General features: G+C 47.2%; 1 protein-coding gene across 1 annotated transcript in view; it reads left to right on the forward strand.

The window, feature by feature from the left end:
- Window positions 1-1,068: 1,068 nt before the first annotated feature.
- Window positions 1,069-17,507, forward strand: part of MAEA (macrophage erythroblast attacher, E3 ubiquitin ligase) — a 36,683-nt gene continuing 20,244 nt past the window's right edge. The window contains exons 1-3 of the mRNA XM_060233562.1: window positions 1,069-1,279; window positions 13,007-13,189; window positions 17,197-17,400. Of these exons, the coding sequence (XP_060089545.1) occupies window positions 1,088-1,279; window positions 13,007-13,189; window positions 17,197-17,400 (579 nt within the window). The 5' untranslated portion in view covers window positions 1,069-1,087. The remainder of the gene's footprint in view (window positions 1,280-13,006; window positions 13,190-17,196; window positions 17,401-17,507) is intronic.

Genomic DNA, 17,507 nt, shown 5'->3' on the forward strand with positions numbered 1-17,507 from the left:
GGTGATGTCAGGTGGTGTGGCCTGATATGTAAATGAGTTCCTGCCGGACATTTTCTACAAAAAGTCCTGCGTGAAACAATGGTGATGTCAGGGGGTGTGGCCTGATATGTAAATGAGTTCCTGCCGGACATTTTCTACAAAAAGTCCCGCATGGAACAATAGTGATGTCAGGGGGTATGCAGATGATATGCTGGACATTTTCTACAAAAAGTCCTGCGTGAAACAATGGTGATGTCAGGGGGTGAGGCCTGATATGTAAATGAGTTCCTGCCGGACATTTTCTACAAAAAGTCCCGCGCGGAACAAGTGATGTCAGGGGGTGTGGCCTGATATGCAAATAAGTTCCCGCTGGGGTTTTTAAAAAGTAGATGGGCCCCACCTGGGCTCGCCACCGGAGCGTCTTCCCCAGCTCAGAGCGTGCTGAGGCGAGCAGGGAAGCACCTCCTTCGGAGCGGGCCAAACGGCGCTCCGGGGCGAGACAGCGGGGCCTCGCCGGAAGGAGGATAAAAGCAGTTTCCGGTCCACTTCAAGGACGCCGCTCCAGCCCACTTCCGCCCAAACGCGGAGTAGGCGGAGACACGCTGCCGGGCTGGCCCCGCCCCCTCCGTGAAAGCCCGCCCCCGCCCCAGCCCTTCCAATGGGCGCGCCTGTCATTCCTGGAGTGCATCCCCGCCCCCCTTCGGCTGCCTCTCCAGAGGGGCTCCCGCCAGGCGGAGGAGAACAAGCGCTGGAGGCCGGAGAGGGGCGCTTCTCCCTCATCAACTCGTCGTTCTTGAGCAACTGCCGCTCGGTGTATTTATCGTTTTTTAGGACTGAGCTTAATCTTGCGAGGCGCCCCCAATGGCGGGCTGGGCGATTCTGAGGAGAATAACGGCGGGGGGGCGCTGACAGGGCCCCTCCTCCCCCCGCCCGTTTACCCCGGCGGCGGTTGGGAGGCAGCGCTGGCCCCGCCCCTGCCAGTCACGCGCCTCGCTCCAGAAGCCCCGCCCAGGCGGCGCTCTGATTGGCTGCCCTTCGTGCCCGACGCGTGGCGGCCGCTACCATTTAGGCGGGCGAGGGGGGGGGTAGCGAGGAGCGGCGGCGCGAGATGAGCCAGGCCAGGCGGAAGCGCGGCGCTTCCCGGCGTGCCCCGCGCGACCCGTGGCGGAGCTTGGCGCGGCTTCCGGGGGGAAAGGGAGCGGCAGCGGCGGGGCTCGGCGGCCGGGCCAAGATGGCGGTGCAGGAGTCGGCCGCCCAGCTCTCCATGACGCTCAAGGTGCAGGAGTACCCCACGCTCAAGGTGCGTCTCCCTCCCAGGCACGGCGGGTAGAGGCCCTTTGTCCGGCAGGAGGGGAGAGGAGAGAAGCGCCGCCTCCCTCCTCCCGGCGCGGGGGCCCCAGAGGCTGCCCAGTCCGCGGATGCAGGAGGCCGAGCGAGGGCCGGGGAGGCTTCCCTGCCAGCTCTGGCGAGGCGAGGCGCGGGGTGGAAGCCCTTTCCTGGGCCTGCTCCCCACAACAACAATGGGGGACGGGGCGGTCCTCCTCGTCTCTCGAAGGCTTTGCTGAATCCCCGCCAACCAACTGAAATAGTGTCACTGATATTAACGCGTGCTGAACCTCAGAATTAATGTCTCTTGATGACAAAACGCGTTTGGTTTTTATTGCTATTCTTTCTTGTATAGGGGGGGACGGTATGTCCTCTTAAAGCTGTAGATTCCGGGGTATGGAACGTGGGCTCTCCAGATGGTTTTTTTTTTGCCTACAACTCCCATCGCCCCCAGCCGGCATGGCCAATGCCTGGGGCTGATGGGAGTTGTAGGCAGAAAAACATCTGGAGAGCCAACGTTCCCTACCCCTGCTGTAGAAGGATAGTCGTTTTTATATTGGGATTAGGTACTTACATACTAAACCACAGGGTTGTTGTTTTTAAGTTATATTTTTTAAGATTTTGAATTTATATCCCACTCTATACTCTGAATCTCAGAGTCTCAGAGCGGTCACAATCTTCTCTACCTTCCCCCCCCCCCCCCAACATACACCCTGTGAGATGGAAGATGATATTGGATTTATATCCCGCTCTATACTTTGAATCTCAGAGTGGTCACAATCTCCTCTACCTCCCCCCCCCCAACAACAAACAACCTGTGAGGTAGGTGGGGCTGAGAGTGCTTTTACAGCAGCTGCCTTTTCAAGGACAGCCTCTATGAAAGCTATGGTGACCCATGGCCATCTCAGCAGGTGCAAGTGGAGGAGTGGGGAATCAAACCAGATTCTCCCAGATAAGAGTCTGCGCACTTAACCACTACACCAAACTGGCTCTCTGATTGCATTATTTTAGCTCTTCTGATGGCATTATTGAATTATGTACTAATGTTTTGTACATTTGTACTGCCTCCATAGTTATATTTTACTGTCTTTGTTTGTTCCATCCGGGTTATGGTAGCACAGGTTCTGATGTATGCCTCAATGCCATCACGTGAAAGGAAACTGGTTATTGTCTTGTAGCAATGTCTGGGGTGATGACACATTACCATGTAGTCCCAGAGCATTGACAGATGATTCAGAACACTCCGTGGGATAAGTACAGAGTAACATCCCCAGTGATGTCAGGTGCTTGGTGAAGTAGGAATGAACGGCTGAATGCTGAAAGTAGCATGCTCGTCTGAGAGTATGATCTAGCTAGTTGTGAATAGCAAAAACCAAAAAAGTGTTACTCAAAGCAGTGGTGATTATACTGAACATTTGGAATTACAAAACTAAGCAGTGGTAGAGCGTGCTTCTGTCGCAGGAAATTGTTCTGTAGTTAATTCCAGTTAGGTAGCTGGGTGCTTCTCTGTAGCAGCAAATCAGTGCCACCTTATAAAGATTCTTATTCTTTCACAAGCTTTTGTGACTCCAGGCACACTACATCACAGCTTCACCATGAGTGTGTACCCATTGCTGCAGAAGAATAGGAAGGGGAGCTGTTGTATGCTGAAGTAACGCTTGTAAAAATATATTCACCTTGACCTGGATGTCCTAGATCAGCCTTGATCTTGGAAGCTAAGCAGGATCAACCCTGGTTAGCATTTGGGTGGGCGACCATCCGGGAAGTCCAGGGAGGCTACGGAAAGGCAGGCAGTGGCAAACCTCCTCTGAACTTCTTTTGCCTTAAAAACCTGATGGGGTTGCCATAAACTAATTTCAACTTGACAGCTTTTTTCCAGCCACCGCAAATACATTTCTTCTCAGTCTGTTACCATCCTTGAATTACGCTTTTTGAAAAAAGCTAAAGTAGGTTGCTGGCTCATCTTGATACTGGCATTTTCCGAATGATTTAATACTGTCGCTTGGAAATGCTTTTCTAAACCCCAAAGTTTTATTTAACATAAAGACGTGTAATCCTATTTTGAGAGGTAGGGAAATGTTGGCGAAAAGAGCTGTTGCATGAATTTGTGCAGCTGATTAGACTGCCGAGTTTCTTGTATAAAGAATGCATGTAAAATAATGACTTCTTATTGACTGAAGACAAAATTAGCAGTGCGGTGGATATAAATCCTAGCATTGCAGAATGGCCAAGAAAGGCTGTATGTGCTGCTCTGGGCCCTTCAGTATGAGAGAGAAGTTCTCTGTTGCCATTGATGATTGACATGGCTAACAGTTGATAGATATTGGCATGGCAGAAAATAGACATTAAGCATTTGGAATGGGCATGAGCCAGCCCATTAACCTAAATTCACAGAAAAAAAGCACCTGGTTTGTTGGCTGAGGTCTGTGCACTCTCACCTCCAGTGAACCTCTCACAACCCTCATAGTTTTTGGAGGTTCGGGCAGTTCATGGTGATGGATGTTGGCGAGGTCCATGGCAGACACGCTGGCACAGATCAGTTACAACTGTCAAGGGTATTTTGCCACAGTAACTAAAGCAACACCTGTAGATATGTGGAGTTTGTCATATCAGACAGGGTGGATATGATTTAAATCAGGAAGTTTCTCTTTAAAGGATTTTCTACATAAAAATGCATTATTCTACGTAGTTGTGGCCTTAATAAATACTGTATTCTTCGCATTCTTCTGAACGCAGTCGTGCGTTTCTTTTTAGTCAATGCAATGCGTTTTTAAACAGTGAGTGATTTTGGAAACATTGGATTCATTCTACAGCTACATCAGACAATGAATGCTATATTTTACTAAAGACATTGGGAAGTCATTGATAGAACTATTTCCAATTCAGCAGGTTAGTCATTAACATTTGGAAGATTTTCTTGGCATTCTGGATTGGGAAGAAAACAATAACCATCAACAGATGCTCATTTAAATTGTGTTATGATCTTAAATCAGTGAGGCCTATACACAGAAAGACTGCCAGATATCTGGAATGTGCTCTTCAAACAAGTTTCAGTTTTGGTTCTGCAGTCCCCATATCTTTTCTCATATTCATCTCCAGATTTCTTCTTGTCCAGATCTATTCTTCCTAGTGTTCTTCTTGGCAAGGGATGGGATGGCCAAAACCAGGTTGGGAAACTCCTGGAGTTTTGGGGATGGAGGCCAGGGATCTCAATGGGGTACAGTGCCATATAGGCCACCCTCCAAGGCATTAGTTAGGGAGGTGTTAATCTCACTGGGAGTTTTCAGTCCTCCACCTGCCCTTCAGGTTTGGCAAAGATTGGATTTAGAATGTCTGAGTTATAGCCCCCCTTCTCGAGGAAGTGCCCCAGGAAATCTCAGCTTCAGCTTTCCCTGACAACTCTTCATTCTGCAGAACAAGAGCTCTGTGATTGGCTCCTGGAGCTGCCAATCAAGCTATGGACAACGGCTGTGGGTATTTCTAGAGCTCTTGGAAGTCCATCCCCAGCATTGCCTAGCAATTGATTGAATCAGCGCCAGGCTGTCTGGGAAAACGAGCCGCAAAGACAAAACAAATGAAGCACCATGGTCAGAAGCCGTTTGAAATGATCCATGAATCATGATTGGTGGTTCGGTTGATGCCCACGCCTAGTCCTCCCTCTTTTAAATCCCATCTTTCTGGGTAACACAGACCGAGATATGTTATAAATGAAACTATTAATTTTGGGTGAAGAACTGCTGAGGACAGAATTGTTGTAAAATAAAATGAATAAGAACCAGCTGTATTTTTGAAATTGCAATGTTGTTTGGAATCGTCGCTTGCTTCTTTGAGCTTCCAGCCCAATACTGGAGAAATATAAATCAGCCGAAGGAAATTGTAGGAAATGCACAACTGTAAACGTAGCCATTCGTAGAAACATAGAGATGGAAGGGGCCAACAGGAAATCTGTTCCAACTTCCTGCTCAATGCAGGATCAAGCTGGACTCCAGACCAAGGGTGTCGAACTCATGAGGACCGGATCTGACATTAATGAGATCTTGTTGGTCTGGGCCATGTGTGTCATAAAATGTAGTGCCAGGTAGTGGAAATATAAAGTTTATAATTAGATACAGACAAACACAATTAAAGATTTTTTTTTAAAAAAACTTAAAACATGCTTAAAAGATTAGCACTCCCGCAATATTTTATTTAACAGTTTATGGTAATTGATGCTTCTTGCTCTGAATTATAGCATCAAAATCTAGAGACGATGTCTGTGCTGTAGCAATCTTCGGTTTGTTAATCAGGTGTAAATCTGTGAGTTGCAAACCTACTTTTGATTTACTGACATTCATCACAGAAATCTCATGGTCAGTGCTTTGAGCCTATGACCCAGGGGAAAACTTGAAATGGCTGGGCATTGAGAACTTTTGTACATAAGTTGCTTTGTGCTGGTAGCTGGCAAAGTGAGTGGTGATGCTGAAAGAAGCAAGAGAGAGAAGGAAGCAGATGACAGTGCTTGCAGGCCTGATAGGAGCCCTCCAGGGGCCTGATCCGGCCCTTGTGTCATACGTTTGACACACCTGCTTCTAGAGCATCCCTGACAAGTGTTCATCTAACCACTGCTTAAAGACTGTCAGTGAGTGGGAGCTCCCCAGATCCCTCAGTAGCTGTTCCAGTGTTGAACAACTCTTACTGTAAAAACATTTTTCTTAACATCAAGCCAGTATCTTCCCACCCTTAATTTAAACACATTCTTGCAAGTCCTCCTCTGCTGCCAACAGGAATAGCTCCTGCCTACCTCCAAGTGACAGCCCTTCAAATAGTTTGAGAGCAATCCTGTCCCCCTCAACCTCCTCTTCTCAGACTGGACATTCCCAAGTCCCTCAGCCTCTCCTCATAATTCTTTCCTTCTCTATTTTCTCAGTAAAAATTTCTTTTCCTAACGACTTCGCTTTACAGATCCCTCCTTGTTTAGCTTAGCCCTTCCTAACATGATCATCTTTTCCAAAATTCTACCTGTTCTCTCCTATCAATTTATGACATATTTTCTCATCTAGTTAGAGACTTCATTCCTGCCTCTCCCTGTCACTCAGTCATTGCAGTCCTCAGATATACTCTTCCCCCCTTCTTGGCCTTTAAAACTGCCTGTGAGGAATTCACAACATCTTAGAGCATTATTCCCAGTGTTATGCGAGTTACATCTCAGTGGGCTTCTGGGTTCCTCTTGTGGGTTTGTTGGCAAGATTTGACTTTCCTGTGGCTTGTTAACTTCTCCCTCAACTAGACTGCTGATCCATTCAGCAATAACGTCTTATTTGCAATATGCTCTATATGGGTCAGCTCTTGATGGTCTCCCAGATAATGTGGAATTTCACTGCTCAGCATCATAAGAAAGTTCGATCAACACTGAAACACCTTACTTAGCTGTGTATTTGTTTCCCAAGTTGTTGGAAGGCTCTTTATGGCCTGAGACTTCTCCCTTTCCACAGCCACTCATCAGCTTAGCTTGACATAGAATCATAAAGTTAGAAGGGACCTCCAGGGTCATCTAGTCCAGTCTCCTGCACAATGCAGGGACTTTACAAATACCCCCTCCACACACACATACATCCCCAGTGACTTCTGCTCCGTGCTCAGAAGATGGCAAAAACATCTGGGATCCTTGGCCAAACTGGCCTGGAGAAAAATTTTTGGCTGATCCCAGAGTGTCAATCAGCATTTCCCTGGGCATGTAAGAAAGGGCCATAAGAACTAAGCACTGATGCAACCCTTCCTGCCCTCCTTCTCACGATCTGCTTAAGTCACAGACTCAGCATTGCTGTCAGATGGCCATCTAGCCTCTGCTAAAAAACCTCCAAAGAAGGAGAGTCCACCTCCCGAGGAAGCCTGTTCCACTGAGGAACCGCTCTCACTGTCAGGAAATTCTTCCTAATGTTTAGCTGAAAGCTCTTAGTTTCAGCCTGTTGGTTCTAGTCTGACCTTCTGGGGCATCAGAAAACAACTCCACACCATCATCTATATGACACTTGAAGGGCATATACGACCGGTATTCATCACTCCGCTATTCTCAGAATCGCATTCATAATGACCATCGATCGGAAGAGCCAAGTGATTATTGTCTGGCCGCAGTATCACTTAGAGATGGATCCAACTTTATGGGAAAACTAGCTTATTTCTGAGTCCTTACCCCCCCCCCCCCCGTTCTGATGGAATAATTGAGAACTTTTCGGGAGCATTGGAGGGGGGGGAAACCCTTTTGTGAGTTATTTGCAAGGCTGACCTGAATTGCATGTGTTGCTTCAGTAACACCCCGTCCTGGTCCACTTCCTGCCCTCCCCCATATTTTTCTGGCTGCCATGAAGTATTGGTACGAAATGAGGCTGGGGTGGTAGCATCCTCAGGAACACGTTTGCTTGATAGCATCCTCAGGAACACATTTGGCTAGATGAAACCCACCCGCTGGGTTGTCAGAAACAATGAATGGTTCTGCCATAAGTGGAGCTTTATGTGCAAGTGGAATCCTCGTGTGTCACAAAGCTGCTGCCGACCGCAAGAAGAACCCTTACAGAGTGGTGTTCTCTGGTCTCCTTTCACTCCACTTAAGTCAGCCTTGAAGCCTCCCTGTATGTTGCTCACAGAGACTTCCTTCCTCTTAGGGTGGAGGATGTTCTGCTGCCTCCTGTTTTTTCATCCGGTGGCTTTGGATCCCACATTTGGATGTGCTGGTAATTTGTTCTATCACAATGTAAACAGGACTAAGCCACAACAAAAAGAAAAAACTCTCTGTGTAAAATGCAGTTTTAACTTGTGAATAATAAGTATGCTCCTGCTGTCCTTATGTGGCTGAAAGCAGGCGCCTGCATTGCTGATAAGGATAGTACTTACTATGGCGTTCCCACTATTATGCGTGCTAATTAGAGAAAGCTAGGAATTCATTTGGCACTGCTGAACCTGGGAAACTACAATACACATAAGAATGGTCCCTAGAAGAAGGATTTGAAATCTGAAACGGCTTGCAAAGCAGACCGGTTCTTCGTTGGAACGCCTACTTTTAATACTGGACTGAATGTAATTTAGTGGCTTTCAGCCACATAAGGACAGTAGGAGCATTGAGTAACTTATGAGGTTTTAACTTGGTAATACAGTGTATCACATAAGTGAGTACACCCTTACATTTTGCAAATACTTAAGTATATCTTTTCATATGACAACACTGAAGAAATGACACTTGGCTACGATGTAAAGTAGTGAGTCTACAGCTTGTGTAACAGTGTAAATGTGCTGTCCCCTCAAAATTACGCAACACACAGCTGTTGATGTCTAAACTGCTGGCAACAAAAGTGAGTACACCCCTAAGAGATAATGTCCAAATGGAGCCCAAAGTGTCAATATTTTGTGTGACCACCATTGTTTTCCAGCACTGTCTTGGGCATAGAGTTCACCAGAACTTTACAGGTTACCACTGGAGTCCTCTTACACTCCTCCATGATGATGTCATGTAGCTGGTGGATGTTAGAGGCCTTGTGCACCTCCACCTTCCATTTCAGGATGCCCCACAGATGCTCAATAGGGCTTAGGTCTGGAGACATGCTTGGCCAGTCCATCACCTTTACCCTCAGCTTCTTTAGCAAGGTAGTGGTCATTTTGGAGGTGTGTTTGGGGTTGTTATCATGTTGGAATACTGTCTTGTGGCCCAGTCTCCAAAGGGAGGGGATCATGCTCTGCTTCAGTATGTCACAGTACGTGTTGGCATTCATGGTTCCCTCAGTGAACTGTAGCCCCCCAGTGCCGGCACCACTCATGCAGCCCCAGACCATGACATTCCCACCACCATGCTTGACTGTAGGCAAGACACACTTGTCTTTGTACTCCTCACCTGGTTGCCGCCACACACGCTTGACACAGTCTGAACCAAATAAGTTTATCTTGGTCTCATTGAACCACAGGACATGGTTCCAGAAATCCATGTTCTTAGTCTGCTTGTCTGCAGCAAACTGTTTGCGGGCTTTCTTGTGCATCATCTTTAGAAGAGGCTTCCTTCTGGGACGACAGCCCTGCAGACCAATTTAATGCAGCGTATGGCGTATGATCTGAGCACTGACAGGCTGACCCCCCCAACCCCTTCAGCCTCTGTAGCAATGTCATAGTCTGCAGGGCAGTGATAACGACCCCAAACACACCTCCAAAATGACCATTGCCTTGCTAAAGAAGCTGAGGGTAAAGGTGATGGACTGGCCAAGCATGTCTCTGGACCTAAGCCCTATTGAGCATCTGTGGGGCATCCTGAAATGGAAGGTGGAGGTGCGCAAGGTCTCTAACATCCACCAGCTATGTGATGTCGTCATGGAGGTGTGGAAGAGGACTCTAGTGGCAACCTGTGAAGCTCTGGTGAACTCTATGCCCAAGAGGGTTAAGGTAGTGCTGGAAAATAATGGTGGCCACATAAAATATTGACACTTTGGGTCCTATTTGGACATTATCACTTAGGAGTGTACTCACTTTTGTTGCTGGCAGTTTAGACATTAATGGCTGTGTGTTGCGTAATTTTGAGGGGACAGCACATTTGCACTGTTACACAAGCTGTAGACTCACTACTTTAAATTGTAGCCAAGTGTCATTTCTTCAGTGTTGTCACAAGAAAATATATACTTAAATATTTACAAAATGTGAAAGGGTGTACTCACTTCTGTGACATACTGTATGTATTGATAGTATTCGTTTTGTATTTTGATACTTATTATTCACAACAAGTTAAAATTGCATTTTACACGGAGAGTTTTTTCTTTTTGTTGTGGTAATTTGTTCTATGGGATTATTCCTCATTCTATTTCTTTTCTAAATCCTACTTCAGCTTCTACGTTATTTCATTTATGGGGGCTCTGTAATGTCCCTGCAAACCTCTGGTCCCATTTGCGTGGCAAGATAGCGTGTGCACACATTTTGTGAGAGGGAAGCAGACATCTGGGCATCTCTCCCCTCTCCTCTCCTTTTCACCTCTCTCCTCTGGTCAGTGGAACTTGGCTGTCTCAGTGTCGCCTGTGGTGTTTCCCCAACACTCTTAAGGAGACTTTTGGTATTTCAAAGTTTAGTTATGTTTTCTCACTTTTGCCATAGCTTTTAGCACAGCCATATTTTGTGTCAAGATCAGTGTATGAAAGCATCTCTGATAGAGATATAAATTTTCCTGAGATTTTGGAGCCACGGAAGAAAGACTTTTTTGGGGGGCGGGGGAGGAGGGCAGTGTTCCCCCAGATTTCCTGATTTTTCAGTTGAGGTTCTCACATCTTTTCATGCTGTGCATTTGGAACAAATTAAATGCTTTCTATATCACTCAAACTATTTTGTAGGAGGCTGTTTTCAGTCCTCCACCAAATGTCCTGGTTTTTCCATTGGAAAAATTGAAAAAGTCCTCAGACTTTTTAACACTACCTTTCAAGTGTGAAAAGCCTTAAGAAGCATTCCTCTCGGTCTTGAAGAGAAAAATATTTCATAGGAGTTTTTTCCCCTCGCTTCTGTTGGAAGAATTCAAGCTTGCCTCCCAGCAGAGACCTGGTTTTGATTATGCCACTGAATGCCAGATCATTAAATGGAAAAACGTTTGCAATTCAGGATGGCTGGATGAGGACGGGGGTGTCAATCTGACCCACCTCAGTTCTCCGGGTTTCTTTGTAGACCAAGCAGGCTAGGCCAGCGGGGTGAGGAGGGGAAGCTATGATGGTCTACTTTGATTCCATTTCTTGAGGTGTCTTATCAACAGTCTGCCATTTTTGCTTACATGTGGTGCTCCTGTAGGGGTGTGATGGGACAGGGTAGGGATTCTCCTGCGGTGCTGTTCACCCCATGTGCCCAGCCATCTCTCTCCCTGGGCTAGCCGGCCTGGTCTTGGGCATGTTGGTGGTCCTGGGTGACTTTTAATGTCCATGCCGAGGCCAGGCTGTCAGGAGTGGCTCAAATTTCATGGCCTCCATGACAGTCATGGGTGTGTCCCAAGGGATTACTGGCCCCACGCAGCAGGGCACAGACTGGGGGGAGAGACGGTGGCTCAGTGGCAGGGCATCTGCTTGGGAAGCAGAAGGTCCCAGGTTCAATCCCTGGCATCTCCAAAAAGGGTCCAGGCAAATAGGCGTGAAAATCCTCAGCTTGAGACCCTGGAGAGCCGCTGCCAGTCTGAGAAGACAATACTGACTTTGATGGACTGGGGGTCTGATTCAGTATAAGGCAGTTTCATATGTCCATATGAGAGGAAAGGGAATGCCAGGATGGCCCCGCACTGTCCTCAACCTGGCGGAACATCTCTGCCTTGCCAGCCCTGCAGAACTGCAGGTTATGGACATTATTCAGCAGAGATAAAGACATTATTGCTTCCTCTTTCTTTCACAAGAGTGCTGGACCCATTAAGATGGCCAGCCCCAGCCACCGGATGAGTCCTTATGGGTTCCTGTCAGTCCTGGGAATTTTCCCACCTCAGGCTCTGATTACTCCCTGGAATAGGGCCAGGCTTTCCCCTAAGTGTCTTCTCCCCTTGGACAGAGCTTAGCATCCTCCTGATTCACTGGGAATCTGAGGGTGATGAAGAGAGAGGGGCTGCTGGCATAAAACTCAGAGCAAGACTGATCAAACACACCATAGAGATCGTATCAGACCTATTCTGTGGCAGTGATGATGCTGAAAAGGCAATATTTATCTGCCACCGTTGTGTCCGCATGTAATTGTTCAGCTGTTTTGTGTGGTTCAGAGACTTTGGACTTTGACAGCACGATGGCTCGCTGTGACCAGGTTGCCCCTTACTTTACAGACAAATGTCCCTCAGATCTGCTCTGGGTTAGATGCTGATGTGGATGTCCAGATAATGTAACTTTGGCATCTTCTTGTCCAGTTTATAGGGACACTTTCAGATTGTGGATCCCAAGCAGGTGAACAAGATGCATCTAATGTCTGTGTTCTTGACCCTTGCTCTTCCTGGTTGATAAGGGAGGGGGACTGGTGGAGTGGGTAAGGGGGCAGTGATGTTTCCTTGAGAGGGGGTGTTGTGCCACCTGTGCTCAAGGAGGTAGTGATTAGACCTGTTTTGAAAAAAAAAATCTGAGCCCTACCATGTTAGAAAATTTTCAGCCAGTCTCCAATCTTTCAAATTTCCAATTTTATTATGGTCCATTGACCAGCAATAATAATATAGTCACAAACCACAGTTTCTTGTAGACACAGACCACAGTTTCTGACAACATAAAAGCATTCTCATATTCAAATTCTACCATTGTTAAACCTTAAGAATAGCACTATCAACCATCAGTATTTTGTTACCTCCAATCTTTCGTTCTTTGGCAAGGTACTAAGAGGGTTGGAGCACAGGTCCATCAGTGGCTAGTAGCCACAGTGTGTGTGTGTGTCTGTGTATATGTGTGTGTACACACACACACACACATATATTGGCCACTGTGTGACACAGAGTGTTGGACTGGATTGGCCATTGGCCTGATCCAACATGGCTTCTCTTATGTTCTTATGTTTGTTGTATCTCAGCTCCAGGGGCTCTTGGAAGACTTTGATTTTTCTGAACCCATTTCAATCTGACTTCAGGCCAGGATTTGGGACAGAGACTGCTTTGGTGATCTTGGTTGATTACCTCTGTCAAGAACTAGACAAAGGGTATGATTCTACCTGATCTTGCGAATTCCTCTGGATTTCTCAGTGGCCTTTGTTGTGTTTCTTTCTTCAAAAGGTGCCATATGAAACACTGAACAAACGATTCCGGGCTGCTCAGAAGAACATTGACCGAGAGACCAGCCACGTTACTATGGTGGTAGCCGAGTTGGAGAAGACGCTGAGCAGCTGTCCAGCGGTGGATTCTGTGGTTAGTCTCCTTGATGGAGTAGTTGAAAAGCTCAGTGTTTTGAAACGAAAGGTAAGGTGGTGCTTCTGCCTCGCGTCAGCACTTTGGCTTTCAAAGGATACTTTTTATTAAGTTTTAGAAAATAAAATCCCCTGGAGCAAGTAATGTGTTTTGCTGTGTGACTGTGGTGTGTACACTGGTTTGGATCCAGACAGCTTTTCCTCTGCTGAGGGGTCCCCTTGACCACCCAGGAAGTGAGAACATCAGGCCATAAAGTGGGCTTATACTGGATCAGATCTTGGCCCATCAATGTCTATGGTCCATTATGGTGGACCGTGTGGCTCGGGGATCTCAGACTTTTCATATCACCCAATTCTTATAACTGGAGAAGTTGCCAGGGATTGAACTTGGGACTTTCTGTGGGCCAGGCGGGTGCTCTATTGCTGAGCCATGGTGCCTCTCTTAAAGAGAAGAGTTGGGGAGAGTAAGCAGAAAAGCTGGTTGGATTCAAGCCTTTGTCATTAAGGATGAACTTTGAGCTACCGTCGGAGGATGGTGGAAGATGGGAGGGCCTGCCGTGACTTTGTCCATGGAGTTGCAAAGAGTCGGACTTGACTGAGCAAAAACAGATTCAGAGGAGGAAAAGTCCTGACTTTCCCAAGTGTAATGGAGAGCCAGTGTGGTGTGGTGGTTAAGAGCAATGGGCTTTAATCTGAAGAACTGGGTTTGATTCTCCACATGAAGGCAGCCTTGGGTCAGTTAGTGCTTTCTCAGAGTTCTCTCCATCCCACCTACCTCACAGGGTGTCTGTTGTGGGGAGAGGAAGGGAAGGCGATCATAAGCTGCTATGAGACTCTGAGTGAAGGGCAGGGTACAACTCCTCCTCCTCCCCTGTGAAAGAACCTGATTCACAAAGAGTACAGTGGCGTTACTTCCCTGTTTTTGAAGATTAGTCTGTGTGGGGTGTAATCAGGATGGTCGACCTCGATTGGCTGAGAGGTGGAGTGTGCAGGGCCTGCTGACCTGAGCGTCAGATGGGTGATGGGAGCGGGGCGGGGGGCAGCTGTCATGTCCTCTTGCAGAGCTTTGACACTCTGCCTTGCTTTAAAAAGTAAACTTATTGCCCACACATTATGAAAGAGCAATTGGAGTGGCTCCTTGTTATCCTAAAGGTTCAGACAGAAAGGTAAACAGGTACTGGTGTTCTGATTTCTAAAACAATCTCCCAGGATTTAGGCGCAAACAATTTTATTTATGCTTCTCTACATATTATGCACTTTTATCTGAAGATGAAATGCGGTCTAAACTGAAGTTTTTCTTTGGTCAGCAATAATGAGCTTGATTCAAGAACAGGAAAATATTCAGTAACAGGAAAATAAAACAGCAAGGCGGTAGCACATACATGAATTGACTCTGCCTTAAGGTTTTGTCAGTGAGAGTTAGTGCATGCAGTGTGAACATGGATGTTGGTGTTAGTTAAATGATTAAGAAGTAAAATCAGTGCAAGAAGCACTTTAAAGTTCACACGCTTAAAAATGTTCCAGATGGAGCATTCCATTTCCCGGTGGAGCATTCTATAAAGGGGTTTCTTTTCCTCCTATTCCTATATCTCCCCCCCCCACCACCACCCAATTTTTAAAGAGGGAGAGATCTGTTGAGCAGGATTTCTGGAGGGTCAGGTGCCAATGTGAAATGCCATATATTATCCCCTCACACACACACTTTAGTGATGGGGCCACTTTGCAGGGGAGATTTTGAAATGTACAGCATACACTAGTCTTACATTTTTCTTGATAATGTCGATAGAGTGTATAAGAAGAAAATTTGCTCTTTTTATGGACGGGCTTATGCCTGTGACTCTGCCTAGTATGTTTTTTTAAAAAAATCTTGCCATTCTGAGGATCTCAGGGTGATGTGCAGGATAGTGGCTTAGGGTTGGCTGAGAAAAGGATTGTCTCAGTCACCCAGTGAGTTTTATAGCAATATGCATAATAGTAGTTTATTGTATTATATGCGGCCATTGGCCGTTAAAATTAAAAGAAGAAAGAAGATTAAAAGAAATGACATGCCTAATATTATAAAACCACATTCAGTTGTTAAATTCTGTGATACAAAATCTAAATGTCTAAAATACCTCCATTTAAAAATATAGACAGCGTTGTGATAACTACTATATTACTGTGTCAATGCATTCCATCTGAACCAGTGGGAATTGGAGTTCTGACCTCTGACTCTGGCACGGTTAACTGTTGTTCTGTTGTTCTGGCTCTGCGCAGGAAGAGATGTGTATACAAATGTGAAATTAAAAGTCACTTCTTGAAGGCAACCACCAGAGGGGGAAAATATGCCCCATATGAGAGAGGATTTTCATTTTTAAGGTGGCCCGACAGGTGTGCATAAATTCTCAGAGAGGCTGGTGTGGATGTACCTTGTAATGGTCCAGAGACACGCAGTGCAGCAGCATTGCAGAAGCTGCATCGGCGTGGGGTCTGGTCAGTGCCTGGATGGGGCAGCTCCTGGGATCCTGCTGTGAGCCTCACCGAGTTTCCAGAAAGGCGGCACATAAATGTTGGGCATTAGATTAAGTCCTGGACTGAGGATGGCCAGGATGTAAACACCTCAGGAAGGTGCATCATAGCAAGTATTTCATTCTCAGCTGTGGTGGACAAACAAGGAGGCTCCTGGCTTTCAGATATTCTACGCTTTGATTTGTACTTTGGGCCTAACAACAGCGACTGACCACTTCCTTTCAGTGTCCTGGCAACTGGACAGTGGCTTTATGCGGGTGGGTCTGTGTAGGGGTGATTTGGCTGATTTGGAGCAGCCTTGTACAGGAACAGCAGATTTCAAAGTGCTTGCAAATACCGTATTTTTCGCACCATAAGACGCACTTCCCCCCCCCCCCCCCAAAAAAAAAAGTGGGGGGAAAAGTGTGTGCGTCTTATGGAGCGAAGGTACTGGTACCTACCTTCCTGGGGGGGGCAATCCGCTGCCTCCGCCTCTGATCCCGGCGCTTCCCCCACGCCTGCCTGGCTCCAGCTCTGACGCTTACAGCAAGCACCAGGATCGCTCCCTCTGCCTTCCAATCCCGGCGCTTGCTGTAAGCATCAGAGCTGAAGCCAGGCAGGCAGGCATGGAGGAAGCACCCGCCCCCTCCGTAAACCCAGCGCTTTGTGAGCGCCGGCTGTGGAGAGGGCAGCGTGCTTCCTCCGTGCCTTTCTGCCTGGCTTCAGCTCTGACGTTTACAGCAAGCACCAGGATCGCTCCCTCTGCTCTCCAATCCCGGCGCTTGCTGTAAGCATCAGAGCTGAAGCCAGGCAGAAAGGCACGGAGGAAGCACGCTGCCCTCTCCACAGCCGGCGCTCGCAAAGCGCTGGGTTTGTGGAGGGGGCAGGTGCTTCCTCTGTGCCTTTCTGCCTGGCTTCAGCTGTGATGCTTACAGCAAGCGCCGGGATCGGAGGGCAGAGGGAGCGATCCTGGCGCTTGCTGTAAGTGGCAGAGCTGAAGCCAGGCAGAAAGGCACGGAGGAAGCGCCAGGATCAGGAGGAAGGTGCGTCCTATCGTCCGGAGCGCCTTGTGGTGCGGAAAAATATGGTACTTGAAGATTTGTTCTTTCCTTTTTTTTTTTTTAAACTAAGGAACAAACTCCGTTTAACGTTTTTTAAGATTGTACTGCACAAGCCCTGTTCCATAATCCTGAGCAGAATTGGGCCTTCTTACAGGTTTAGGTTAGGTCAGTAAAGTGAGACGCTGAATCCCTTAGCTGACCTGCTGGGTAGAAGCAGCTGTGCACTAATTTGATCTGGAAGAGATATTTTAAAGATACAATATTGGGGGCATCAAAAAGTCAAGTGAGCTGCTCTGTGCCGGAAGTCTCCACTTCCTTATTAAAAATGGGCGCGTCAGGATGCCTGTCGATTGATCGTTACTTTCTGTGGAAAGGAATGGTCTGGATAAGGCGGCAGGAAGAAAATCAAACTGTGGAATAATAAATTTGAGCTGCTTGAAACCGATGGCTGAGGCACTGTTTTAACTTCTGACTGCACAGGTGTGTCTTCTCTCTCTCTCTCTCTCTCTAGGCGGTTGAATCAATCCAGGCTGAAGATGAGAGTGCAAAGTTATGCAAGCGCAGGATCGAGCATCTTAAAGAGCACAGCAGCGATCAACCGGCTGCTGCCAACATGTGGAAGAAAAAACGCATGGATCGCATGATGGTCGAACATCTCTTACGGTGTGGTTACTACAACACAGCTGTAAAACTAGCCAGGCAAAGCGGTATTGAGGTTGGTATTTGCTAGGTGAAGTGATTGTGAAAACGTGGCGTGCATGGCCGTTACTTGAAAGGCAGACCCCCACCTCTCGGGGTAAGGTTTTTTTTGGGGGGGGAGGG

This window comes from Heteronotia binoei, chromosome 3 (assembly GCF_032191835.1).
Source record: "Heteronotia binoei isolate CCM8104 ecotype False Entrance Well chromosome 3, APGP_CSIRO_Hbin_v1, whole genome shotgun sequence".
Taxonomy (NCBI): Eukaryota; Metazoa; Chordata; class Lepidosauria; order Squamata; family Gekkonidae; genus Heteronotia; species Heteronotia binoei.